At 41.8% G+C, this 27,680-nt stretch overlaps 1 protein-coding gene across 1 annotated transcript in view; it reads right to left on the bottom strand.

The window, feature by feature from the left end:
• Positions 1-441: 441 nt before the first annotated feature.
• LOC144752652 (uncharacterized) overlaps positions 442-27,680 on the bottom strand; it is a 56,015-nt gene continuing 28,776 nt past the window's right edge. Inside the window, exon 2 of the mRNA XM_078640542.1 lies at positions 442-4,014. Within this exon, the coding sequence (XP_078496668.1) occupies positions 1,956-3,110 (1,155 nt within the window). The 5' untranslated portion in view covers positions 3,111-4,014 and the 3' untranslated portion in view covers positions 442-1,955. The remainder of the gene's footprint in view (positions 4,015-27,680) is intronic.

Genomic DNA, 27,680 nt, shown 5'->3' with positions numbered 1-27,680 from the left:
AACAACCAAACACCACAACCAGCTGTGACTATTCACCAGTGTGTGCTTGTTAAATTAGTTCTTCCTGCAGGGACTCAGTCCAAGTGTGTTGAGATTATAGGTTTTATCACTAATCCCTAAAGTTAGCTGAAAATACCCTTCTTAGTCCAAGCATTGTTTCGAGAGCTGCTTTTGTTGCGGGGATTCTGTTCATGCACAGAACTATGCGCAGGAAACCAGGACCTCAGTGTATTGTGGTGTATCAAAACCCACCTCAGTGCCCGGAACCCCTATCCGACTAGCAACAGTGCCTCATTCATTCTCCGTACTACAGCAAAGCTACCAATGATAAGACAACCCAGAACAAGCGACTTTGGGACCTCTCAGGAATACTGGGAATCAAGAACACTCTTTCGTTTTTATTCTCATAAATGTCCATAACGTGAGCAATCAGAGACATGGTACAGTTTAAAATGTTTATTTCAACTACGTGCTCTAAGATGCAGTATCTTTTCTAACATAAGTAAAAAGATGCATAAAATCAATACAATCAGCATTGTTACAATTCCATAAAATACAAAGGGAGAAATCATATTATAATGATTGTGGAACCAGGTCTATAGCGCCTTGTGTACCACCCTCCCCTTGCTAGGAGCTAGGTATTATAATAATACAAGATCTCTAGGTTAAAACCGGGAACCCCATACCTCCAAAGTCAGGTGAAGTGAATCACATCCCAGCTCAGCACAGCTGTTTGTTGATTGAAAGGTTTTTCCCAAGTGCTAAACTCATGCATGCAGTGCAATATTAAAAGCACCTGAGTTTCAGAAATGAGCAGCTGTGTTTGTGTTGTGTTTAGAGCGTGGGCCGATCAACCTGCATCAACAGCATACATTGTTATTTTAACCTTGAACACTTTGTGCAGACTTGAGGTCACAGTGTGAGCCTGGAGATGTGAAAAACAGATCGTTCTCATGTGAAGGAAAAGCAAGCAGTTTGTCATTATAGATACAGAGATGTAGTGTCATGTGCAAAAGCAGCAAAATGGCGTTTTCGCAACTAACTCACTTATGCTAATATAGCAATGTGTGCAGGCAGAATCATATTCATCCCTACACTTTTACAGGTAGCATGAACAGGAACACTTGGATGTTTTTCTTTGCAACTCTTCATTGCCAAATAAAAACCACCAGTGTTTCTTTTCTTTTATTTCACATTGTGCTAGTCTCCCAGTGGAATTCCTGTTATATCACGTTGTTATTTCTATGTGTACCGAAGTGAACAATTACTGGGAACAGACACTTTCTACAAATCTTTGGTTCTCTTCATTTCTTCTAGTCGAGTCTTCATTCATCTGGTATTTGAATATCCCACATAATTATATACTTGTTCCTGTAATTCCTTCATCTCACAATAACTGCACTGTTCTGCTCCTGTCTATGTCCTCAGATGAGTCAATATCATTGTTAATGTTCTTTAGTTCATTTTGAATTCACTGCTTCTCTGGGATTATTTCTAAGTGAGTTAAATGAAGGTGTGTGTTCGCTGAGGCTATGTAGGATCAGAAATTGACAAAAGCTCGTCACACTTTTAGTGCAATTGTAAGGTTTACCCCAGGTGTGTTTGCAATTGACAAAATCACTTCTGACATTCATTGCAATGCTCATTTTTACTCTGTGTATGTTAGTTGATGTATCCGTAGGTTTAATAACTGACGGAAGATATTCACACATTCACTGCACCTGAAAGGTTTTTTCTCTGTGTGCATTAACTGATGAATCCTTAATGCGAAAGATTTCCTAAAGGTACTTCTACACTCACTACAGTTGTATGGTATTTACAGAGTGAGTGCAAGCTGATGTCTACATAGGCTTGATAATTGACTACATTTCTTCACACATTCATTGCACTTGAAGGCTTTTCTTCTGCGTGTGTTCGCTGATGCCTGTTTAGGATTGATAATGGACTTCAGCTTTTCAAGCATTCATGGCATTTAAAAGATTTGTTTCCCCTTTGTGAGCTCGCTGATGATTTCTTAATGCTGAAGAGTAAGTAAAACTACTGCCACATTCATTGCAATGGTAGGGTTTTTCCCCTGTGTGTGTTCTCAGATGTGTGTGGAGGCTTGATTGTAACCTAAAACTACTTCCACATTCACTGCAATTGTATGGTTTTTCCCCAGTGTGTATTCGCTGATGTCTCTGGAGGTCTGTTAACTGACTGAAGCTCTTTACACATTCACCGCACTGGTATGGTTTTTCCCCTGTGTGTGTTCGCTGATGTGATTGGAGTTCTGCTACTGTACTGAAATTCTTTACACATTCCTTGCAATGGTATGGTTGTTCCCCTGTGTGTATTCTATGATGTCTATGGAGGCTTGATAATTGACTGAAGCTCTTCACACATTCACTGCAATGGTATGGTTTTTCCCCTGTGTGTGTTCGCTGATGTGTTTGGAGTTTTGCTAACGTACTGAAACTCTTCACACATTCACTGCAATGATAGGGTTTTTCCCCAGTGTGTGTTCGCTGATGTATCTGGAGGTTTGATAATTGACTAAAGCTCTTTACACATTCACTGCACTGGTATGGTTTTTCCCCTGTGTGTATTCTCTGATGTCTGCGGAGGTGTGATAATTGAATGAAGCTCTTCACACATTCCTTGCAATGGTATGGTTTTTCCCCTGTGTGTGTTCGCTGATGTGTTTGGAGTTTTGCTAACGTACTGAAACTCTTGACACATTCACTGCAATGGTATGGTTTTTCCCCTGTGTGTGTTCGCTGATGTGTTTGGAGTTCTGCTAACGTACTGAAACTCTTCACACATTCACTGCAATGGTATGGTTTTTCCCCTGTGTGTATTCTCTGATGTGTGTGGAGCTGTGAAATTTGATCGAAGCTCTTCACACATTCACTGCATTGGTATGGTTTTTCCCCTGTGTGTGTTCGCTGATGTGTTTGGAGATGTTTTAACCGACTGAAGCTCTTTACACATTCATTGCAATGGTATGGTTTTTCCCCTGTTTGTATTCTCTGATGCTCTTTTAGGGTTTCTAATTGGCTAAAGTTCTTGACATATTCAGTGCAATTGCATGATTTTTCTCCTGATTGTGTTTCCTGAAGGGTCAGCATAGTTAATAAACTACTTGCGTTATTTTCACATTCCCTGTATGTGTGTGATATTTCCGATTTAACAATAAAATACCAGACTCACTAAATACCTGACACAATCATAATATCAGTAAGGCTTCCTTGTGGGTGATTGCATCTTTAGATTGGATAATGGCTTTGCATGCTTGCGGGTAAAGCTTAATCTTACTTCCGGTAGGTGCAAATTGGGACAATACTCTGTACTTCAGAGAGCAGATCTCCGCTTTCCTTTAGCCTTCAGGTGTTGGGCTCCACTTTGTTGTGCTTTTCCCTGGTGCCTGCGGTTTGGCTAGAAAGTGTTTGCAATACACCTAGAGCACTGAATGCTGGTCTGTTGCCAGTTTAGATAGCGAAGCACTGCTCTAGCCATATCATGATGGTGAAGCGACTCGTAATGTGTACAGCTACTCCAAAGAGTGTCCCGTGGCCAAGCACAAGTCAGAAAAGAAAGTAAATCCGGTTGTTTCCAACATGGACAAAAAGCCAAGTTTTCAACATTTTTTAAACATTATCATGATACTAACAGCTCAAAGCTGAGGAGGGAGTTTGTTCCAAGCTATGGATCCCAAATAGACACGAGACCTTCCTCCAACTCTCATACCGGCCTCATGATCAAAGCTGGTGTTAGACGCTTGTTTATACAGCAGGTGGTTTGTCAGTTTTGTTGTCTTGGTTTTGTTGAGATCATTTCTTCGTCTTGGGGTGTCGAGGTGCAGATCTACGACTCGGACACTCACTGAATTGCCTTTGGCTGCTTCTTCCTGGATCTGTTCTCTGCCTCTGATTGCACTGATGTTTTTGGAGCTTCTTATTTTTGATAATTTTTGCAGGTTTGATGTGTTATCTTCATTATTCATAATCAATCCTTGCATTTAAGGCTTATTCTCTGTTGGATGTAAAGAAATGCAATATTACTAAATGCAAATGTAATAGAATGTGAATACACAATATTTAACCAGCTGTAGAAGACATCTCTTCTCTGCCATATTTGAAATATAGTAAGGAACATTTTTACCATACATGGATATTTCATTAAAACTGTGGTTGAACATGTCACATTGTATTTACTTCTGAAAAGGTAGTGATTTACCATTATTCACTGAGTAACTTACTAAAGAAAGGGCAGCCACAGAGCACTCGTGCTACAGGTAGAGTTTTAGGTAGATATACATGGACAAGATTTCATTTAAACAGAACAGATTGTGGAAAAAGAGAGGAATCAGGAAGCGCTGCCGTTAATTCAGTTCCAGGAAGTATCTACCAAAGGTAGCTCTTCAGGAAGTGTATAACAAAGGTAACTCTTCAGGAAGTATTTAACCAAGGTAACTCTTAAGGAAGTGTATAACAAAGGTAACTCTTCAGGAAGTGTATAACAAAGGTAACTCTTCAGAAAGTATACATGACAAAGTAAGCTCTTTAGGAAGTATATACGACAAAGGTAACTCCAGACACCTTTTTCCACAATGCTTTCCTGTTCACACTGGATCAGTTCAAATGCCAACTCCCGCCTTTACCTTGCAGCTTATTAAGAGTCTTTCTATGAGTGCGACGGCCCTCATGATCGCCGTACTCACGGTTGCGGTCAAACTGCCACCATCCAGGCGGACTGACTGCCGTATTATGAGTGTGGTGGTGGGACCGCCCCCCCGCCAGGATCAAGGATCCCGCTGTGGAGGCGGTCTGCAAACACCCTGAATATGTTGGCAGTGCCGATGCCGTCATCGCCGAGCATATTACAGTCTGCATATCCACCGCCCTTTTTATGGCGGGGACCCTACCATGAAAAGGATAAAGGACATGCAGGTAAGGGGGCCCCGGCCGATTCTGCTCCTGGGGTTGCATGCGGGGGGCACGTGTTGTGCCACCCCATGGAATTGAACCTTGTTCCTGCACAGTGTGGCATGCATGACATGGTGCAGGAACGTGCTGCAGGCACTCTTAAGGTGGTGGTATGCTGTTTAGGCTCTCTAATGAGCCTAATACAGCCGCAGCGAGACCGCTGCTGCACCGCCCACCCACCCTCGATTAGGTCATAATCCGGCGGCGGGCTCTCAGTGGGATTGGCAGTCTGCCTAGTACCTCCGCTGTGGTAGTCCCATTGGAAGACCGCCACACTCGTAATAAAGCCCTAAGTCACCTTCAACACATTTTACAGCCCTCCTAGTTCAAGCATTTCTGGATCCTTCTAACCTGGAAGACTGGAGCATTATCTCGAGTTGAGGTGGATTTTCTATCAGTGTAATATATATCCATCTCCCTTGAACTATTGACTGATTCTGCCCTGAAAGACAACTTAAAAAATGAGTCTTTAGTTCTTCCTAAACTAGGTAAAGTTAAGATCCTGTTGTATTTCAATCAGCAGATCCTTCCAGGGCTTTCTGTGAAACAGAATGAGGGGTTAATTCTAATGGCCCGTCTTTATATTGCGCACACAGATATGGCAAACAAACATTAAATCATGACATTTAATATTCAACGATATCAGTCATTTATTCCTTATAGAGAATTCATCACAACCAATAAATTATCTGAAATATCAAGCATCCAACAGATGTGTGCATATTAATAATTGCTTTCCATGTTCCTGTTTTCCATGATATTTGACTTATTGTGGTCTGTCTGAAGGCCAGGATGCTACTTTGAAACTCAACTGGGCTTTGGTAGAGCGAAAGAGGATGTCGATTGTTCATAGGTGAAGTCACATTCCTCCATTCCCATATTTCTTTTATCCAGGTATACCTCATTCCATGTCCTTCAGCTCCTGACTCCCCTCGGTCTGTGTACTCACTCTTCAGGGTTCATTGTTAGCTGTGGCAGGAGACACACTTGAAGCGTGCACACAGCAGATGTCTGATAATGGCCTTATAGCAAAGAGGCCATGGTTGGCAGTACGGAGCTCACAAGCTTTATTTCAGAAGCTCGCCTGGGAGGTACTAAATGAGGAGGTGCACAGGAAGGGGCCTAATAGCTATAAACAGAGGTAGTGCACAGGTGGGTGCTTGTGAGGTATAAACAGATGAGGTGCACATATAGGTACCTATGAGGTACAAACAGAGCAGGCGCACAGGTAGGTGCTTATGAGGTATAAACAGAGGAAGTGAGCAGGTAGGTGCTTCAGTGACACGGGGACTATATCTGCTTCTAGGCCCTCTTCCTATAATGCTGGCTCTTGCTCCTTCTACAACACTTGTTGCAGACATAGGGCCTGATTTAGAGTTTATCGGACAAATTATTTTCTCCAACATAACAGATTCCATCCACTTTATTACAAATGCCAAAGCATATAATGCACTTTTAATAGGGTGGACGGGATACCTACCATATTTATGACAGAATAAACCATCCACCTAAATATAAATCGGGCCATTGGCAGACATTGTGTCCAGTGTCTTTTCAGTTTGGAAAGCATCCATTTTATTAATGGCACAGTATTATCTCACCACTGCTGTGGCTTGCAGTCTTAAGGCCATTATGAATGGTCTAAGATGTGTGCCAGAATGCCTGTGAATAGTTTAGCATGAGCGTTTAAGAGGGAGATGGGCCTTTATGATGAGCAGGACTAGGGGGTTTTCCAGGGCCTGTGAATAAGTGTTATTACTGTTTCTCTCTTGGTGTCAGTGGGCTTGTCTGTGTCCCCAGATAAGTTGTTTACAGCTTATCTTATTCATGCACAAATAGTTGTAGTTTTTAGGGCTAAGCAACTCTTTCAACAATGTTGGAAAACAAAACTAGTCAGATGATAGCTGCCAGGTGTACATGTTTTGCATGTGTAGAATCACACACTAGTAAATGTAGCGCACGCATGCTTCGCCGTGCCAGTTTGTGAATGAACCCTAACTTGTGAGTAAGTGAGCATTCACAGACGCCAATCTGACTCTTTATGACACTGGAAACAGTTAGAGTTTCACTTCAACAAAATGCTGGAGTAAATCTCCATCCAGGGTAGGAAGAGAAATGGATCACCCTCTAAACGTGGTGCCGAGTAGTGCTATACGGTTCATAGCACCATTTATCTGGGGAAAACTGGGGAAATGTTACAATGCACTGGGAAAATTGCATTTGATGACAATGTGACATGACATTTCCACTAAACCTGCTTTTACACTTTTTTTGAGCTGTCTGGTGTTCAGTTTATCAAGGCCCAGGGTTTAGTTTCAAGTCAAGAGATAGTGCAGGATTAGACTAATTATAATGTCATAGATACCAACAAATGCCTTTAACACGTATGCCTTTACCCTGCAATGCCTTACACACGTATGCCTTTACCACGTAACACCTTTACCATGCATATGCCTTGCCCATGCATAATGAAGGATTTACAAAAATGGCCCTGCCAGTAAAGGGTGGGTGCCCTTGAGCCCATCCAGGGCACCCACATGATCAATGTTGAGGGCCCCTAGAGACCCCATGACGCCAGCGGGAGCCAGTATAGTTCCTACCCGTAGAGAGCAGCTTAAAATCCTGTGCTCTACGGGCAGGAACATTTTTTTTCATGTGTTTCTCTGCCCGCTTTATAAGTTGTGCATTGTGGGGAGTGTAAGTTATAGTTAGCCCAGGTAACTATAACTGCTCAGTTTCTACTGTTTTGAATATGTAAAATCTGAACCTAAGTAAACGTCTCTGTAACCTTTGTTTTTTTCGGTGTATTTCTAAGGTTTTTGATGCTATTTCCAACCTTTAACGTCTCTGTAAACTTTGTTTTTTTTTCAGTGAAAATATATCTCTCTTTCTCTCTCTCTCTCTCTCTCTCTCTCTGTCTCTCTCTCTCTCTCTATATATATATATATATATATATTCACTGAAAAAACCATAGGTTATAGACCATATATAGTTAGGAATTAGCATTTAGAAAACCTTATTTTACTCACACAAAACCATTGAAATTCCATATAAAGTTAGTTGCACTAACTATATATCGCGCACCCGCAATCCACTGCTGATGATGTCACATATTACATCATTCATGACATGGTCAGTGACATCACTGATGACATCACTGATGACATCTCAAATGACATCACTGATGATATCTCATTTGACATCAATGGTCACATCAATGATGATATCATTAATGTGACAATACAATGCATCTCCTCACACTTTAATATAACCTCTGTTACACCCAGTGTTAAATACAGAGTATAATTTTTGAAACCATTGACACACCAATACTAGTTACTACATACGCACTCACTGATTCCTACGTCTACACACACATTCACTCATTCACCCATACAATCATTCATACATACAATCACTCATCTTTACAACACTATCATATGCACTCATACACCTATACAGACACTCACACTCTGCCACTCATCCATGGAGTTACTCACACACCTAGTCAGTCCTGTAAAGAATCAATCACACTTCCATTTTCTAATCTACACAGTTAAACATAGAGTACCTTACATTTTCAAACATATACTAACACATACTTACTCTCTTATAGAATCACTGATACAAGTACACATTGATCTGCACAGAGTCACACACCTCCCAGCCAGCCATACACACACTCAGTCTCCCATACAAATACTTGTTCAACCAATCAATAACCCATATAGCTACTTATATAGCTACTGATCAACACATGCAGCAGCTTGCACAACAACAGACATACTGATGCACACTTTCAGACAGTTTAGTCACTAACCCGTGCATTTAGTAAGACGCATTTAATCACTCACTCATACAGTCAATCACGCACCTACTAAAACCTTCATTCAGACCCTTATACATCCACTCATTCTTCAATATGTAAAACATATTTAAACTTTACAGAAACACATAATCACTGGATGTTGTCATCAGTGATGTCATCAGTGATGTCACTGACCATGTCATGAATGATGTAATATGTGACATCATCAGCAGTGGATTGCGGGTGCGCGATATATAGTTAGTGCAACTAACTATATATGGAATTTCAATGGTTTTGTGTGAGTAAAATAAGGTTTTCTAAATGCTAATTCCTAACTATATATGGTCTATAACCTATGGTTTTTTCAGTGAATTTTCAAGGTTTTGTAAATGCTAATTCCTAACTATATATGGTCTATAACCTATGGTTTTTTCAGTGAATTTAATTGGTTTTTTAACAGCTAATATCTGTAGCTGTAAAATGTATTCTTCTTTAAATCCAAAAATATATTTTATATGTTTATTAATAAAAAAAAAATTTAATATTTTTTTTTCTTCGTTCCCGCTTCGCGAATCGGGAAACTTCCCGTTAGCTGACCTAGATGCCGCGAAATAGACCGCGAGCCGGTAAACGTTTCTTTACCGCAACTGCCGCGTTAGAAAACAACATCGTGACGCCTCCCGTCCACATGACGTTTCGCGTTGTCGCGTGATACGTCATATGACGTGCTACGTTAGCGAACTGGTACGCGAAGCGAGGCGCAAAGCGCAGGTTTCTGGAAGCAAACCGGGAGGCCCTGCAAAGCGCGTAACGTAAACACAGCAGGTCATGTGACTTGGTAATAACACTTTTCATTGGTTCATTTCACTTTTGGTTTCCTAATGATGTAAGACTAGGTCATATAATCTAAAATGAACACTTTTCATTGGTTGAGAACTATTGTTTTTCCCAAATGATGAAAATCCCTCCTTCTTTCCTCACTCTGACTTTCATCATTGTGAGAGAAAGACCCTTTGTTACCAGTGAGCAATGGCTTCTTTAGTAGCTTCAGCTGGTGCTTCCCCACCACATCCAAGGAAGAGTGGACCACCTGCTGAAGTTATAATTCAGCAAGAAGAGGAACAGGACGAAGAGCACGAAGAGAGGCACTTTTTGCCTGAGGAGCCCAGGACGTCTCACCGGAAAGAAAACTTCATTTGGCAATTTTTTAAAATTCCCAAAGGTCAGAAAAAAGTAAATGCAAGATACGTAACTTGCCTTATATGTCAAGATAGACTGTCCAGAGGGACCGACAAAAAATACAGTTTCGGAAACTACACAATGCATCGCCATATGACTAGGTGGCATCCTAACAACTACAGTGCTGCACAGTTTCGTAACGACCTAGATAATCTCCCTATTATGGCCAGAAGATCTGTTGTACCGGAAGTAACGGGACCAGAGGGCAGGGAGATGGTGCCAAATATACAAACGAGATTTCGTGAAGTAAAACAAGTCTGCGTACATTGCAGTGGATTCATTTGCTACGGAGAAAGTAGCATCACTCTGATCAACAGAGCTATTGACAATCATGCTCATGTTTGTCCGAAACGCCCCAAACAATAAATTCTTTTTTTTTTTTTGTTGCTCCTGTTGAGCCCTTTACAATGAATCGTTTTCGTTGCCCCCTCCAAAAAAAAAACCCCAAAAATATAAAACTGTTCAGAAAAATTCAAAAAAAGTAAAAAAATGTTCAGAAAAATAATAAAAAAAATATAAAACAACAAAAACAATAAAAAAAAAGTTCTTTTCAGAACTACCTCCCCGGTATTAAAAAATTGGTACAATATTTGAAACTGTGCCAACCTCTATTTCTCTTAGTTCGCTTCCCAGTTTGCTCGCCGGTACGCGAACCGGAAGCGAACCAAAAAAACAGTAAGTATAAGGGAAGGAAACAGACAGTTATGTTAAAAGAAAGACAGCTATAGGGGAGTAAACTAGAGATACTATTACCCGTAATCCACTGCTGATGATGTCACATATTACATCATTCATGACATGCTCAGTATGTATGGAAAGGGGCAGATTTATATTAACTAGCACATCCCCAGAGATGCACCAGTTAACGTGCACCGCTGCTCTGCCACCCACGGTCTGCCGCATTTACAATCAGATAGGACAAAGCTGCATCAAAACCCTGCGCCTGCTTGAAGCAGGCATAGATCTTGACGCAGGTAGGCTGAAAGCTAAAGCAACAACTAAGTGTCGTGTGCAGAAGTTGCAAAAAAGGAAAAATGGCGTTTAAACCAGTAATGAGCCCATGCTAACTTAACACAGTGTAAAGATATCCAGGATCTACATCAGTTTGGGGTTCACGAACCTGGCAGGTACAAGGCACTGAGGCTTTGCACCGTGCATATCTCATCCCAAATCATATGTTGTTTGTGAATGAAACAATTTCCCAGACCAAATGCTTTGGATTGGCTACTTCTAAAAAATTAAACACCCCTACTATCCCGGAGTTAGAGGAATATGATGGTTGGAGTAATTTTACTCGGTTGTCCATTAAAGATTTACAGGCCCTACTCCATAATTCTTCCTTTAACATTTCCAGTATAAATCCAAAAGGTTGGCTGCTTTGGCAACGTGCCTTATCCACGGTTTAATAACGCTGCCTTTTGCTTTATATAAGTTTTCAAATTGTATGAAATATATACCAATAGGTCGTTATGCACCTTTAGGTAGTGGTTTTCTTCATGAGGTCTGGTCGCTTCCATACACATACAGATGTTTCAAAGATGATCAAGAAGTTTATCTGAATGGAGAGGAATGCACTGAGACGCCAGATCATTCACTAATGTGTAGGCACATACAGTTACACGGTTCATGCAACAAACACCGACCAAATATGGCTTGCGTGTTGCAAGGCACGCCAGTTCCTGCTATCATCCCCACGTTCAAGTTGTTGGAAAATGGTAGTTATTTGATGCTCAATAATGAAGATTGTTCTGGGTTAATTAAAAGTATTCCTTTTATCGTAACAGTAAGTGAACGGGTTATTTGCTTCAGAAATGTTCTATTTCCTCCCACACATGAACATAGGGAGTTTTCAATCTGGCCACAAATACCAACCTTGGGAGCAGATTTCAACGGCATGGCAAGAATAAGAGCTCTTTTGTCTCAGAGAGAGGTGGCCTTGAGTTCGGCCCGTGAAACTTTCGTGCTTCACATAGCGAACACCCGTACAGAGGTGCAGACCCTTTTAAATACAGATTTGCCTTTCCATTTCAGCAAGATGGTTCGGACTATCTTTAATGCGTCCTCCACAAAGGGCCTGGCGCACTTTTTTAAAGTTGTTACCAGTGGTCTCGTGACTTCATTTGAGAAAATCTTTGGAGTCATCCCTGCTTTCTTTCATTCTATTTTTTCCACTGTGCTTGGTGGATTCCCATTTTTACTTGCATTACCAGCGGACGCTCTTGTGCTTTTTTACATTTTTAAATATGGATGTCCCTCCTGTGCAAGCTCCCGCCCTGCAGCTGCTGACGCTGTTCCGCAATCGCATGCTTGAATATTATGGCACAATGCCGTTGGCGATATTAAGCACGGCATATGGATTATCTTTTCGATTCTCCTACTTCACCTGTGTCCAGCCTGTATTTCACTGCCTGACCTGTGATTTCGATTGGGCCATTGATTTGTGTCTCTGCGGACCGGTTTCTCCTGACGTCGACTTTAATCAGCTGATGACTCCTATCATTACTCACGAGTTGGTTTGTCCTGGCGAAAGGATTATGGCTGTGGCATTGATGCATGGACTAATTGGTCCCTGGAATTTACTGGCGGCAACACAGTCTTTCTTGGAACAGAGCTTTCTTGAAAACCCACCGAGCTGTCCTCTGATGGTGATAGAGGATCCGGTGCTGGGAGAGCACGTATGTTCTTTTCCGCTTTTAAATTGGATGGCTGAACTCTTTTCGGATGAAGACGGTGACTTCCTATTGGAGGCTGTTGCAGCTTATTTTGCATACACAATTATGTCATAGACCTTTTTCATGTTTGATATGCTGAGTACTAGCATTTCATTGACAATTCATTGACTTATTTGTCAAGTTTTTATTATTTAGCTTGCCTATTGGCTTAAGCCTCGATAAAGTAGTTGGCTGTTTTATTTTTCTTTAGCATTAAATTTTCCTAGTTTTTAATGTTTTACCTTGCGGACCGTCCACATATAAAGTTGCAATCTGCTCTCATGAGATGCCACTTCTATTATCTTATTCAGTTCGTTTCCGGATCATGGGGAGGTGTCATCTAGATCCTGGATATCTTTACACCGTGTTAAGTTAGCATGGGCTCATTACCGGTTTAAACGCCATTTTTCCTTTTTTGCAACTTCTGCACACGACACTTAGTTGTTGCTTTAGCTTTCAACCTAATAGTTCATCGTGGTTTACATGAGAATAATATGTTATTGCTCTACTATCTGCTTTGCTTGTTAAACTATATCTGTACAGCGACTGCTGAAGTTTCAAGAACAACACAATACAGAATTGTTATGAGGTCTGATCTCCACGACATGAGGCGGGTTTTATATTGCTTTGCCGAACACACATACACAACACTTGATGCGGTTCACATGAAGAGAGAGCTGGTGTATGCTGATGTGATTCCTTCAAATCTAAGACACTAAAGTATGGGCACGCCCTAAACCAACACAAAGAGACCTTCTTAGCAAATAATATAATATGTGTATTAGGGAGGGTCAGATATAAGCAGCCGCGGGCCGTGGAGGGAGTTACGGTGGGGCAGGGAGGCGGGGAGGGGGAGGGGCAGGGTGGAGCCCTCTCCACCCTGCCCCTCCCACTCCCCGCCTCCCTGCCCCACCGTAACTCCCTCCACGGCCCGCGGCTGCTTATAAGTGTTGCTAACTCTTATTCATTTACAGCATGTTAACATACTGTCACCATTCGCTTTTTATGTACTAGTAACTATGCTGGTAATTTTGCTACTGATAATATGTGTACTTGTATTATCTAAGATACTACGCCTGAGAAGACGGCATTAGTAAATAAACATTTCAAATACACATGTGTTCTTCTTAACTCCATGTTCTGGTTTCTAAGAAATATATAACGACCGACTGTTCATGAGTTCCGCGTATCCTGAGGTACTATAAGTTCATATTCTGGATTGTCTAAACATTGAGAGTTTGTTATATCCAATGTGACACTGTACCTAGTGCTAAGGGGTTTTTGATTACTAAGGTGAGTTTTGGGGCACCCTAATTCGCCGAGGTTCCAATCCTCTGTCCACAGTTCTGTGTGAGAACAGAAACCCTGCGACAGGGGCACCCCTGAGCCTTGCTGGAGCTTCATCACACTTGCGATACAACTCCAGCAATGCGCCACCTTTACGGCACAGATACGTCACGCATCTGTGCTGTTTTTGCCCCATGATGCGCCGCATTGTAAATGCAGCACACCATAGGTGACGGAACAGCGGCACAGAATGACTAACACATCCCTTGTGATGCGCCAGTCATCATAAATCTATCCCTATGCTTCTTATCTTGTTAGAGATGAACCGCCATATGTATCATCAAAGTTTTTTGCATTTCCTAAATAGCGAACTTTAAGGAATAAATAGCGATTCTTTACCATTCCTAGTTTGCGATGAGCTATTTGCTAATTACAAATTACCCATTCATTTCCATGCAGCAGGAGGCCCATAGGAATGAAGGTGCAATTTGCGATTAGCAATTACCTCATCGCAAATTACGAATTTTTCCGAGGGTGCAGGGGTGTCTCAAGAACACCCTGCTGCACCCCTGAAAAAGAAATTTGGGGGCATATGGCGCACATAAATTTTGAAAACATTCCTTTACCTCAAAAACGATTTTCAACTCATAATTTGAAAACACTGCACATGGAGAAATGACTTAAAATGTCCTTAAGACACATAAAATCGTTTTTTGATTGCCTTTGCAGCATGTTTCAGTCACCTTTAACATGCCTATGTAACGCAAACATTCAAAATCTAAATTTGCCATGCACAGGTGGGAGCATATTTACAAGCAATTTGCTCCACAGACAAACTTCTTACATTGAAATGGGAAAAATAACATCAGAGACTCTCAATTACCTTATAAAGAAGCAGACACCATTATGTCCTTGTCATCAATATTAAAACCATTGCTTATTCTCAAAAACGATTTACAAGTCATAATTTGAAAACACTCCACAGCTCCTATGCACATAAAAACCCTGTCAGTACTAATACTTCACATTTTCTCCAATTACAATTTCTCAAAGAAACAAAATCTATTTGTAAAACACTTGAGACAAAGCAACATTTGAAAAACACAACTTTCTTCATAATTTTCTCCTTAAAGCACACTATTTTCTATCTAAATTAAAGAAATCTTTTCTCACCTTAGCAAATACTTTGAGTTTCAAAACAGTCTCAGAAACACACCAATTTGTCTTCAGCAGAGCAAAAGGTATGCACTCCAGAGTCTGCAGCTATCAAAAGCACAGAAATGCTGTAATTCTTCACACATATCTCTCATGTCACCCAATCAAAACTCTTCCCTCACTTTTTTTCAAATCAAAACCCTTCCCCCCTCTGCCCCCTCTCTGCTTTTTCTGCATAGCAACCACCTCTTGCAAGACCTCTGGTGTTTCCAAGTTCACACAACAATGTTGCAATTGAACTCTGAACTCTCAGTGCACCTGCATATCCAGTGCAATCTTTCATTTAATGATTTTTTCTTCGCCACTCAAAATACATCTTTCAACGAACTCATCCATGCACCCTAACTTTCTGTTTTCAGCAATCAAAATCCACCAATCACTCTTACTGCTTCATTAACACAGAAACTCCTCAGTTTTTTTCATTTTACACTCTCATTTTTTCAACTGCCATTTCATTGCCACACTTCATCTGACTGCAGGAGAACCTTCTCTCGCCATGTTTTCTGTCTGGATTGTTGGACATAGTTACATCTATTGGGCTCAGAGGTACGCTGAAAACAGGAATTTACCTAACCTCAATTTACAAGATGTGGAAATTAAGTGGTTTGGCCACAGAGGATTAAAATGTCACCAATTGATACCATTGGTGAAAACCTTTATGCATTTGCCAAAACCTGACCTGTTAATTGTGCACTGTAGAGGTAATGATTTGGGCACTTTGACTGGGGTAGGTCTGGAAATGCTTGTAAAGGACACCTTTGAGCAATTGATGGCACTTTTTCCTCAGACTGCCTTGGTATATTCAAATATATGCCAAAGACAAAAATGGAGGTGGTCGAACCAATTTTGTCCACAAATTGAGAAATCGAGGAAGCATGTAAACAAATCTGTTTCAGCTTACATGAGAGACCATGGAATGGGCTCCCTGTACAACAATAACTTGCGTTACTACATGCAAGATATCTACAGAGGAGATGGAGTTCACTTCTCAGATGAGGGCAACAGAATTTTCACTCTGAATTTAAGACTGTGCATTGGTACCTACTTATAAGTACCTAAATGTACCATAAACCCAAAAGCTCTTCTCAGAGCTACCCTACATCTGATCACTCACAATTATTATTTTACTCTAACTTTTTTCACTAATTTTCAAGAAAGTACGCTCCCCAGAACGCTTCCCGGTTCGCGAACCGGGCGCACTCCACGCAAAAAAACAAAAAAAACGATATATTTTTTTTTTGCCCTGCGAGACCCTTTTAAAGCCTCCACATCAAACCTAGGGGGTCAGGGAGGATCTACTATGCCCCCTTATGGTCATTTGCCCCTTCGCTTTGGCCTCCTCTTGTCTCTCGATCCTACCGAGAGACAAGATGGCGGCCGCTACGGACTGTTTGGAATGTTTACAGACGCCGAAGAACCAATCAGCTTCGCAAAGCTCCATAACGCGAAAAGTACGCGAAGCGGAGCGCTGTTACAGATATATATCTTTTTTTGAACGTTAATTTCTCAAAATCCACTGGAGCACATATATTGAGACCTAGCAAAGGCACATCGGGCTACCAGTCCCTACAATTTTGCCAAGTTTCGTGCAAATCCATTCAGCCGTTCGATTATTATTATTTTTTTTTTTTTTGCCCCGCGGGGCCCTTTTAAAACCTCCACATCAAACCTAGGGGGTCAGCGAGAATCTACTATGCCCCCTTATGGTCATTTGCCCCTTCGCTTTGGCCTCCTCTTGTCTCTCGATCCTACCGAGAGACAAGATGGCGGCCGCTACGGACTGTTTGGAATGTTTACAGACGCCGGAGAACCAATCAGCTTCGCTTCACAAAGCTCCGTTGCGCGAAAAGTACGCGAACTGGAGCGCTGCCCGGTCCGCTGTTACAGATATATATCTTTTTTTGAACGTTAATTTCTCAAAATCCACTGAAGCACATATATTGAGACCTACAAAAGGCACATCGGGCTACCAGTCCCTACAATTTTGCCAAGTTTCATGCAAATCCATTCAGCCCTTCGGGCTAAAAGTGAGGCCAACCGCCCTATGGAAAACTCAATGTTAAAAACACGTTTTGGGACCCCCCTTTTTTCTCGGCCCCCCCTTGACGAACCCCCCCCAAATTTTCAAGGGCTGCTCAGAAACAAAATGTGCCATTTTCCGGAAAATTTCAGCCAATTCCGTCCACAAACGCCAAAGTTATTAGACATAGAATTTTCAAAAATCCCATAGGGAAAAAATCCTAACTATATATACCTACTGGCGACCGCCAGTAGGTAATATATATATATATATATATATATATATATATATATATATATCCAGCTCCGTGGGGTGTCCAACAGATTAGGCAGCACTCAGACGCAAGGAGCTTTTCCCCAAAAGCTTTATTCGGTACAGCAGTCATGTAAAGCCAGTCCTTTAAAAACAGCGGTCCACACCCTGATGCATTTCGAACTTATTCTTCCTCAGAGGGTGATTGAAGGACAAAGCGCAGTGATGCCCCACCTTCCCAGGCATTTTAAATTCTTATCGTGAGTCCTGATTGGACGACTTTGTATAAGCGTTCACGTTGTCTTCTGGGAGGTGTAGTCCGTGATTAGATCCTCAGATGGCTGCGCTAACAATATTCTGTCGTTTGAGACTCGGAATGAGCCCCGGCAAACACGGCTGCTTTATCCATGCCTTGACGTCCCATATGCGAAGCCCCTCATTATTAGGAGCCTCGTGGCCCCCGTTTCTTCGGGGTGGTGCCCGCCCTGCGGCGGGACAGCCGCAAATACATCCAGCTCCGTGGGGTGTCCAACAGATTAGGCAGCACTCAGACGCAAGGAGCTTTTCCCCAAAAGCTTTATTCGGTACAGCAGTCATGTAAAGCCAGTCCTTTAAAAACAGCGGTCCACACCCTGATGCATTTCGAACTTATTCTTCCTCAGAGGGTGATTGAAGGACAAAGCGCAGTGATGCCCCACCTTCCCAGGCATTTTGTCCTTCAATCACCCTCTGAGGAAGAATAAGTTCGAAATGCTGTACCGAATAAAGCTTTTGGGGAAAAGCTCCTTGCGTCTAATCACGGACTACACCTCCCAGAAGACAACGTGAACGCTTATACAAAGTCGTCCAATCAGGACTCACGATAAGAATTTAAAATGCCTGGGAAGGTGGGGCATCACTGCGCTTTGTCCTTCAATCACCCTCTTAATTTTTCTCTTCAATGATATACAGACTGTATATGGGGCACAAGATTAACATGGTTAACTCAAATCCTGTATAGCACTATTAGAACCGTCTTTTTACTAACATTATGTTATTAATTGGTTGCATATGTAAATTATTATGCACTAGGTTCATTGTTATAATGGATATTCTAACGTTTTGTGCTTTTCCAGTTTTAAACATTTGAGCAACCACGGTATTGCTTATTCTGTGTTACTATATGTAATAATTATACCCCATAGTCTGTTTTCCAGCTTTATTGTGTTTACACACAGCTGCTGTTAATTTTGGCACTGTTCACTTTAAATGTGGCGCCTATCCATGAGTAACGCGTCATGTGATCAAGGTCCAGGTCGGACCGAAACGCGTCATGGCGGCATTAGATGCAGGGCAATAACTTTAAATAAAGAAAAGCACAAAGAATTGGGTCCGCGTGTCTATCCTGTTCCGTTGTGGCAGTGGATTTTTGTGGATAGAGTACTGCAGTGTTTTAGTGTCGAACTGCTTCGTCGACACTTGCGGAAAACCCCTCCTTCTTTCTGGGCGTTACGGCATTCGAAGCAACTGGTCTTGTCTTGGCGGGACTTACTCATTTGGCTCTGGTGTGGAGCAAGCCGTACGGAAGCCCCTGGAGACCGTTGAACTGCTCCTACCAAAGAGACTGGAATCGAGGTGGCCGGTGTGTGAATCCGAGCAACTGGAAGATATCTGGCAAGGTAGGAGACTGCGGACAATCCAGTAAGGAGAGTGCATAGTGAAAAGCTCAGAACATTGTTGACAATAGCTTTTCGCTGCTATAGCGCTGTTATTGCCCGTACAAAAATTGCATCATGGCCGCGGAGGCGTTACGAAGCCGAGAGGTGGCTGCGGTCGATATATTTGATGATTCCCCGGCTGGGGCGTCATCAATGGAGGTGCAGCAGGCTGCTGTGCCCCAAGTGAACTCAGGCGCGAGGGATCTATTCAGACGCTTGGAGAAATTTATGCGTGCCGAGCAAGCAAAGTGGTGGGAGGAGAAATCGCTTGCTCGGTATTTGGAAGTTGGCAGGGTCCCTAGGGGCTTAAGGTTAACTCTGGCCCCCAGCTATGAGGATCCGGACCCGGAAATGCTGGGAGAATGGGCGGATTGTAACCTAGACTCATCTGCCAGGCTGCTGCGTATACTGGTTAAATATGCAGCCAAAGACCGGCTTAAATTACAGGCTAAAGTCGAGGAGTTGAATGCAGAAATTGCTCTGATTGAGGAAACTGAAAGTATCAAGAGAATGAGGAAAGAGATGATGATAAAACTGCAGAAAGATGAGGACGCTATTAAAAAACGCAAAGCCTTCAAATTCATTAGAGACAAACTGGATTACCAGAATGGCACTGTGTTCACTTTTGCTCGGAAATATGGAGCAGTAAAAAATAAGGGCGGTGCGGCTAATTTTCGCAAAATCCAAGGCACCACGGGGGATAGCACACCTTCCCTAACCTCAACTTCTGAACAGAGTGTCACTGGCAGCGAAAATGAACACGAAGAAGAGAATGGCGGACCTTCAAACATAGTAAAAGAAAAAGTTTTAATCTTGTCTCGCGCGGAAGAAATGAATGTTCTGTGCCAAGACAGACGAGACACGCTAAGACCCCGGAAGAAACAGCCGCATCAAAAAGGCTTTCAAATGCCAAGCGGGGGGCAAGGAGGAGGTGCAACCGGAGGCGAAAACGCGAAAAAATCGCCCAAGAAATCCAAGAGAGGCAGATGGAACCGGAAGTAACTCAGGAAAACACTTCCAACACTGTGATTAACCTCTCGGATATCGCCCTCAATAAAGCGGAATGTCAAATATTATCTCTAGGACTCTCCTTTTGTCCTGAAAGTAACTTCAATTACTCAGAAACACGTATGGACGTTTTCCGTTTTATACGGAAACTGAAATTGCAAAAACATCATATGCTCAAGGCGGATAAAGAAACGTCCACTGTCCCCACTTATGCTACCAGCCCGCCTCTGATCAACGCAGGTGATGTGGGCCTCTTCTTTGACCTTCGACAACTTCAAACTGAACAAAATGAGTCAATTGGTTTACTAGGCTTGGAGGGAATGGACTTGGGCAGCACGATTAAAACACCATTTAAACCTAAATCTGTTTTCCACCCGATAATGAGCCATGACAACATAGACAGATTCCACGAATTGGTTGCCTCGGATCTGAAAGATTTATACAGGGTGACTCACCACACTGCCACCGCAATGACTATCAAACAACGGTGTTACATTGAATTAATGAAAAAACTGCAGAAAAATGAAGATCTTGTCATAAAACAATCTGACAAAGGGGGCAACATTGTCCTGTGGCCGAGACACATGTATTTGGAGGAGGCGTATATCCAATTAAACGATACAACCTGCTATAAACGTAGTAATTTGCAATTTGTGAAATCTTCTTGGTTGGATTACTATGGTAAACTGGTGGCGTGGAAGAGTAGTGGGCTTATTAGCAATGATGAACACAAATTCTTGCATAATAGCTTCCCCGCTATACCTTCCATGTATTTACTTCCCAAGGTACATAAGAACATTCTTAAACCCCCAGGACGCCCAATAATTTCAGCTATTGGTAGTATAACAGAAAACACATCTAAATACGTAGATTATTTTCTACAGGAATGGGTTGTCAAATTACCATCTTATATTAGGGACACCTCAGATTTTTTAAGAAAGATCCAGGAAAGCAATTGGTCTGATGACTTGATTCTCATTACTATGGATGTCACGTCCCTATACACCTCTATTTGCCACCGGGATGGGATCAAAGCGGTTGAACATTATCTTAATCGCAGACCTGCATGCTTTTTGTTACATAACAAAATGTTGATTGATATGATCAAAATGTGTTTGGAACATAATTACTTCACTTTTGAAAATACTGTCTTCCAGCAAACCAGGGGGGTAGCTATGGGGGCCTGCTTCTCCCCGAGCTATGCCTGCTTGCACATGGGCTTGTGGGAGGAGCAGGTTCTTAAATTACAACATGAAGAAACTCTGAACACACATGTCCCCCTATGGCTCAGATACATAGACGACCTCTTCCTCTTGTGGAGGGGGCCAGAGGATCTGGCCTGGGAGTTCATTAAGAAATTGAACATCAATCAACTAAACTTGGAGTTCACAGCACAAATGAGTAAGACATCAGTAATCTTCCTTGATGTTGAGGTTTACATATGTGACAATAAGATCTGTACCAGACTTTTCCGCAAACCTACCGCTGGGAACTCATTATTACATGCATCCAGCCACCATCCCCAACATTTGATCAACAGCATCCCCTACGGGGAGATGTTGAGGATCAAACGTATTTGTAGCAACAGGGAGGAATGTAAGCTAGCACAGCAAAGCTGCAAGGAGAGATTTCTCCAAAGGGGTTATAGCAACTCCATTATTGAGAGAGCTATTCATAAAACTGAGTCCTTGACCCGTGACACCACATTGACCCTTAAAATCCCTACTGTACCCAGTGACATTTCCAATAAAGTGAGAGTTATTGTCACTTACAGCAAACAACAAGGTGCAATTAGGAAGATATTGAGGAAACACTGGGATCTATTACTAAAGGACCCGGTCATTGGGGGTGAATTAATTAAGAACAATCGCACTCCTCAAATGACCTTTCGGAAAGCTAGATCCATGGGCAATTGTTTAGTAAAAAGTAACTCTGAAATCAGGCAGCCTTCCAACTGGCTTTCAAAACAAAAGGGTTTCTACAAATGCTTTGTTTGCAAAGCGTGCAAACATGCTAAAAACACTAAGGAATACACCACTCCGTTCCTGCCCCGGCCAGTCAAAATTAAACACCGTATCACATGTAAAACTGAATACGTTGTTTATATTTTGGAATGCCCATGTGCACTCCGATACGTCGGTAGCACAAAGTTACCTGTACATATGAGGATTTTACAACACCTCAGGGCAATCACGAATAAAGATCAATCATATCCGGTTGCCAGGCATTTTGAACATAAGCATGGCAGTGACAATACCCTTCTTTCCTACTTTGCCATTGACTGTATTTTGCCGACACGTAAGGGTGGGGACAGAGAAAGTGCCTTACGCATGTTGGAAACTAAATATATCCTGGAACTGAATACCAAGTCTCCGATGGGCCTGAATGCCACGGAAGACTTACACACATGTATATGAATCAACTCCTTGTGTACATTATGTCTGTTGGGAGATTCCCAAGTAACCCATGATAGAGAGTCAACTGTTTGCTTAATATATATGTGTTAATGTTTATCTGCTATTTGCCATCTTACACATTTTTGAAACGACTTGCCAAGCATTTAACGCATTATCAAATGAATTGAGATGAAGCGCCTTTCCTTTTAATATGAAGCTATGCATTTGTTTTTAACAAACACATACTTATACATTTTGTTCACATTGGTATAATTTATTTTGGATCATTTTAGATCCAACACGGGGTTCTCTACTTGTAATACACTTTTTATGTTATGCATTTTACAATTTATGCCATTGGCACCTTTGTAGTTTATGCATTCGACCACTAAATTTTTGGATATAGGTTGCCTATTTGCAGTGCTTGCCCACTTGGGCTTAATTTTTCTCTTCAATGATATACAGACTGTATATGGGGCACAAGATTAACATGGTTAACTCAAATCCTGTATAGCACTATTAGAACCGTCTTTTTACTAACATTATGTTATTAATTGGTTGCATATGTAAATTATTATGCACTAGGTTCATTGTTATAATGGATATTCTAACGTTTTGTGCTTTTCCAGTTTTAAACATTTGAGCAACCACGGTATTGCTTATTCTGTGTTACTATATGTAATAATTATACCCCATAGTCTGTTTTCCAGCTTTATTGTGTTTACACACAGCTGCTGTTAATTTTGGCACTGTTCACTTTAAATGTGGCGCCTATCCATGAGTAACGCGTCATGTGATCAAGGTCCAGGTCGGACCGAAACGCGTCATGGCGGCATTAGATGCAGGGCAATAACTTTAAATAAAGAAAAGCACAAAGAATTGGGTCCGCGTGTCTATCCTGTTCCGTTGTGGCAGTGGATTTTTGTGGATAGAGTACTGCAATATATATATATATATATATATATATATATATATATATATATATATATATATATATATATATATATATATATATATATATATATATGTCAGTAGATGTTCCCACTCCTAGCTTAGGAAACACAAAAGACTCGAACTCCAGGGTCCGTGTGAAAGTTGTGAACAAGCTCCCTTGTGGAGTGAAATGCGTCATTTAAAATAAAAACGTTTTCCTGCATACTCACTGGAGTTGATACATTCTTGAGCCTTGCTGACCGTTTGATGTGGCGTCTTGAGGTCTGCACCCTGCCGTAGCCTGTCGTCCATTGACAGGTTGGGATCCTTTCTTCATATATATATATATATATGTCAGTAGATGTTCCCACTCCTAGCTTAGGAAACACAAAAGACTCGCACTCCAGGGTCCGTGTGAAAGTCGTTTATATATATGACGCTCAAAATCCTCTTTCCTCAAAAAAGGACAACAGCACTCCGGGGCTGGTGAAGATCACAGCGGTCTTTAATGAAAAGTCAACAAACGCGTTTCGGCGCAAGCCTTCGTCAGTGTCAATGACACTAAGCACATGACTCAATTTTAAAGCTCCTACACAGTAGTAGACATCAGCAATGGACTAGCCCCAAGTCAAATATAGACGCCATCTTGTAACGAGTAGAGTCCAGTACAGTCCAGTACATAAAGTATGTAACTGCACCCCGTGCAAGACAATAGTACCGTACATCGGTACACAAACAAGAAGTATGGGCGTAAGAATGATACATTTACAAAACATAATGTAACAACATCTAGCCGTGGATCGGCATGAGTCCTTTAACAGTCAGTCCTGCAGGAGTAAGGCACGAGTCAGCGAGACATTCATTAAGAGCGATTACATAAATGTGCATATATAAATATAAATGTAATTATAATACAATGGCCATCCAAACTCCAATATTTCTACATCCATTGCTCCTAGGAGCAAGCAAAAAATTACCATTATATACCACATCATAACCTACAAGAGGATTAATCAATACAACCCGCAACCATCTCACCCATGTTCAGAAAATAAAATAAAAGCAAGAAGACAAAAGGGAGAGAAAAAGAGAAGTATTTAACGAGAGAAGAAGAAAAGAGAAGGAAAGAAAATAAGAAAAGAAAAGGAAAAGGAGAAAAAATAAAATATAAATAAAAAGAAACAGTGGAAGAGATGGAATGGATAATTCAATATATACATACATACAATTATTAAAAAGTAAACTGTGTGTAGTCAGAGCAAAAAATCATCATGAAACATCCTACAATTCATTATCCCAAGTTCGCCGTACAAATTTATCCTGAACACTAAACATAAGCTTGAACAGCCCTTCTGCCATATCCCCTGTTGTAAATTACTTCCCTAGATGGACTGCCATTTCCTCTCCGCTGTTAAGACCCCCGGGGTGTTTAGTGGCTAAATCGATGATGTACCTCGATTCCAGCCGTCTGAGTCGTCTCAGTTTATCTCCACCTCTGACATTGCTAGGTATACAGTCCAATCCAAAGTATTGCAGTTTGCTGCGATCTTTGTTATGATGCTCTGCAAAATGCCGGGCTACTGGATAGGAAGGATCTACCTTATCAATAGCCCTAAGATGTTCTAGCACCCTCATTTTTAGTTGATTGATGGTGCTCCCAATGTAGCGGAGGCCACACGGGCACACTAAACAAAACACTGCATAAACAGTACTGCAAGTCAAAAATTTCTGAATTTTCATGGATCTACCGGTCACCTGATTTTCATATCGGAGGACTATTTTACTAGCTGCGCAGGCTTTACAGCGGCCACATGGGTAAAACCCACTCATATCCTTAAGTGTATTAGGCCTGACGGTGGGTTTATCGAAATGGCTTCGTACCAACCTATCCCCTAATGATCTGCTTTTACTGAAGGTCACCAGAGGATATGGGGGCAAATCCTCCCTCAACGTACTGTCTGTGCGCAAGATGTGCCAGTTCCTACGCATCATGGCTTTGAGGTGGTTAGCTCCTGAAGAAAAGGGTGTGATCATCCTGAATTTACTCTTTCCTGTAATGGCATTCCTAGTCGGCTGTTCCTTCTCTTTCTTTTTGAGAAATTCTGCCCTAGGAATTCTCCTGACTCTTTTGAGTGTGTTCTGCAGTAGGGAATCATCGTATCCTCTAAGTCGGAAGCATGCCAGGCACTCAAGGGCTGCCCTCTCAAACTCCCGATCTTGTGTACTGTTTCTGCGGAGTCTAAGGAGTTCCCCATACGGGATAGTCCTGATGAGTTTGGGTGGGTGACTGCTCTTCGCAAACAGAATTGAGTTCCCTGCCGTATCTTTTCTATATAATGAGGTATGTACCTGGCCCTCATCAATATACACCCTCAAGTCCAAGTAGTCGACTGCCACTCGACTAATTGTTCCCGAAAGATGCAAATTGTAGTTGTTGTTATTCAAGTCCTCAATATACTTTTCCGCGATGGCGGGTGTACCCTGCCACAAGATGAAGAGATCATCAATGTAGCGGTACCAATGTACCACCCTGCCATGCTCCTGACCCATCTTTCAGCTTCTGGGCACCTGCTCCTCCTACCAGCCAACGAACAAGTTCGCATAGCTGGGAGCGAAGCAGGTGCCCATCGCCGTACCAGAGGTTTGCCTGTAAAGCTGTTCTCCGAATAAAAATATGTTGTAATTTAAACAGAACTTCACAAAATCGAGAATCATGGTATTATGCTGTACAAAACGTAGCTGACGCTTATCTAAATAGTGCTTGACAGCATTCAATCCATGTTGATGATCGATGTTAGTGTAAAGGCTGGTGATATCCATCACCATCAATAAATAATCAGACTCCCAGATCATATCCGTAATTTTATTCAGGAAATCTTTGGTGTCCTGAATATATGAGTCAAGGCTGGTCACAAGGGGAAAAAGGACAGAATCCACGTACTTGGACATGTTTTCAGTTAGTCAATAGATAGAGGCAACGATGGGACGGCCTGGAGGAGATGTACAGTTCTTATGGAGCTTGGGAAGATGATAGAAAGTCGGAGTCAAGGGGTGATTGCTCCCTAAAAAGAGATGTTCGTCTTGTCTTTCCCCAGCATATGCAAATTATACCATTTCCGAATCAGTTCATCATAGTCATTGATGCTTTCCTCATAGGCCTTGCTGGTAGTTATAGAGTAGTACTTAGGGTCAGACAGCTGTCTCATTGCCTCTTGCTGGTAGTATTCGCTAGTTAATAGTTGGCTTATGGGATTCAAGCCAATGTCCCTCTGTATTATTGTTCAGATGACAAGCAGTGCGTAATCGAGCGCTTGTCTTCCTTGTAGAATTCAAAACGCTCTGAACTGGTCCCGAGCTGTCCCGGTCTGAAGCCGCCTCAAGCAGTGAAAAAAACGTGGCCTGAAGCTCAGGTAGTTAAGAATGAAAACGATAATTAAATTGCTACCGCTTTTTACGTCATGATGATATAAACGCTTAGTAGGAAGTTACAGAACACCTTCTCCCCCCTGCAGGTCCTGCACTGCGCTGAACCGCGCTGAACTGTTCTTGATTTGCTTCATTTTAAAACCACCTTGTGCAGTGAGAATACGCTGGCCAAAGCACAGGTACAAGCGGTGACAGCTTAAATTTACTCATGTGGTCCAGCACATTACGAGTGTTATTCATATTCCACCCCATTTAATCCTTTAGGCTCGCAATTGGCACCGGTGGGCTCGCTACAAGTCCTCCTTGAAATTACCTTGGATGCCCAATGCAACTAGCTCAAGGTAATACATGTTATAAAGTTTGAGATAAAAGTGCACGTTTTTGGCATCATAAACTGACTTTCTTTTGGAACAATGCACTGATCAGGTGTCCCTCTTTCAGAAACCACTGCAGGGACCACACAAAATAACTGAACCCCGTCAACTGAAACCCTAACAAACTGCGACGACTCTTGTAAGGTAACCCCCTTGCAATTAATGCTCATATTGGAGCAGTTCACAGAGGCTATCCATTTTAGATTAGGAACTTATGTATATTTTCTTTTCATTTTTTTGCACAAAACCATACAGGAAAAATCAAACAGCCCTGATGAGAACACGTTAATTAATATTCCGAGTTCGAAACGCGTCGGCCAAATGGAGACAAGCACTGTTGAATGACT

The sequence above is a fragment of the Lissotriton helveticus genome, chromosome 1_1 (assembly GCF_964261635.1).
Source record: "Lissotriton helveticus chromosome 1_1, aLisHel1.1, whole genome shotgun sequence".
NCBI classification, from domain to species: Eukaryota; Metazoa; Chordata; class Amphibia; order Caudata; family Salamandridae; genus Lissotriton; species Lissotriton helveticus.
Note: the sequence above shows the minus strand (reverse complement) of the source record. Positions and strands in the feature narration are given on the sequence as shown.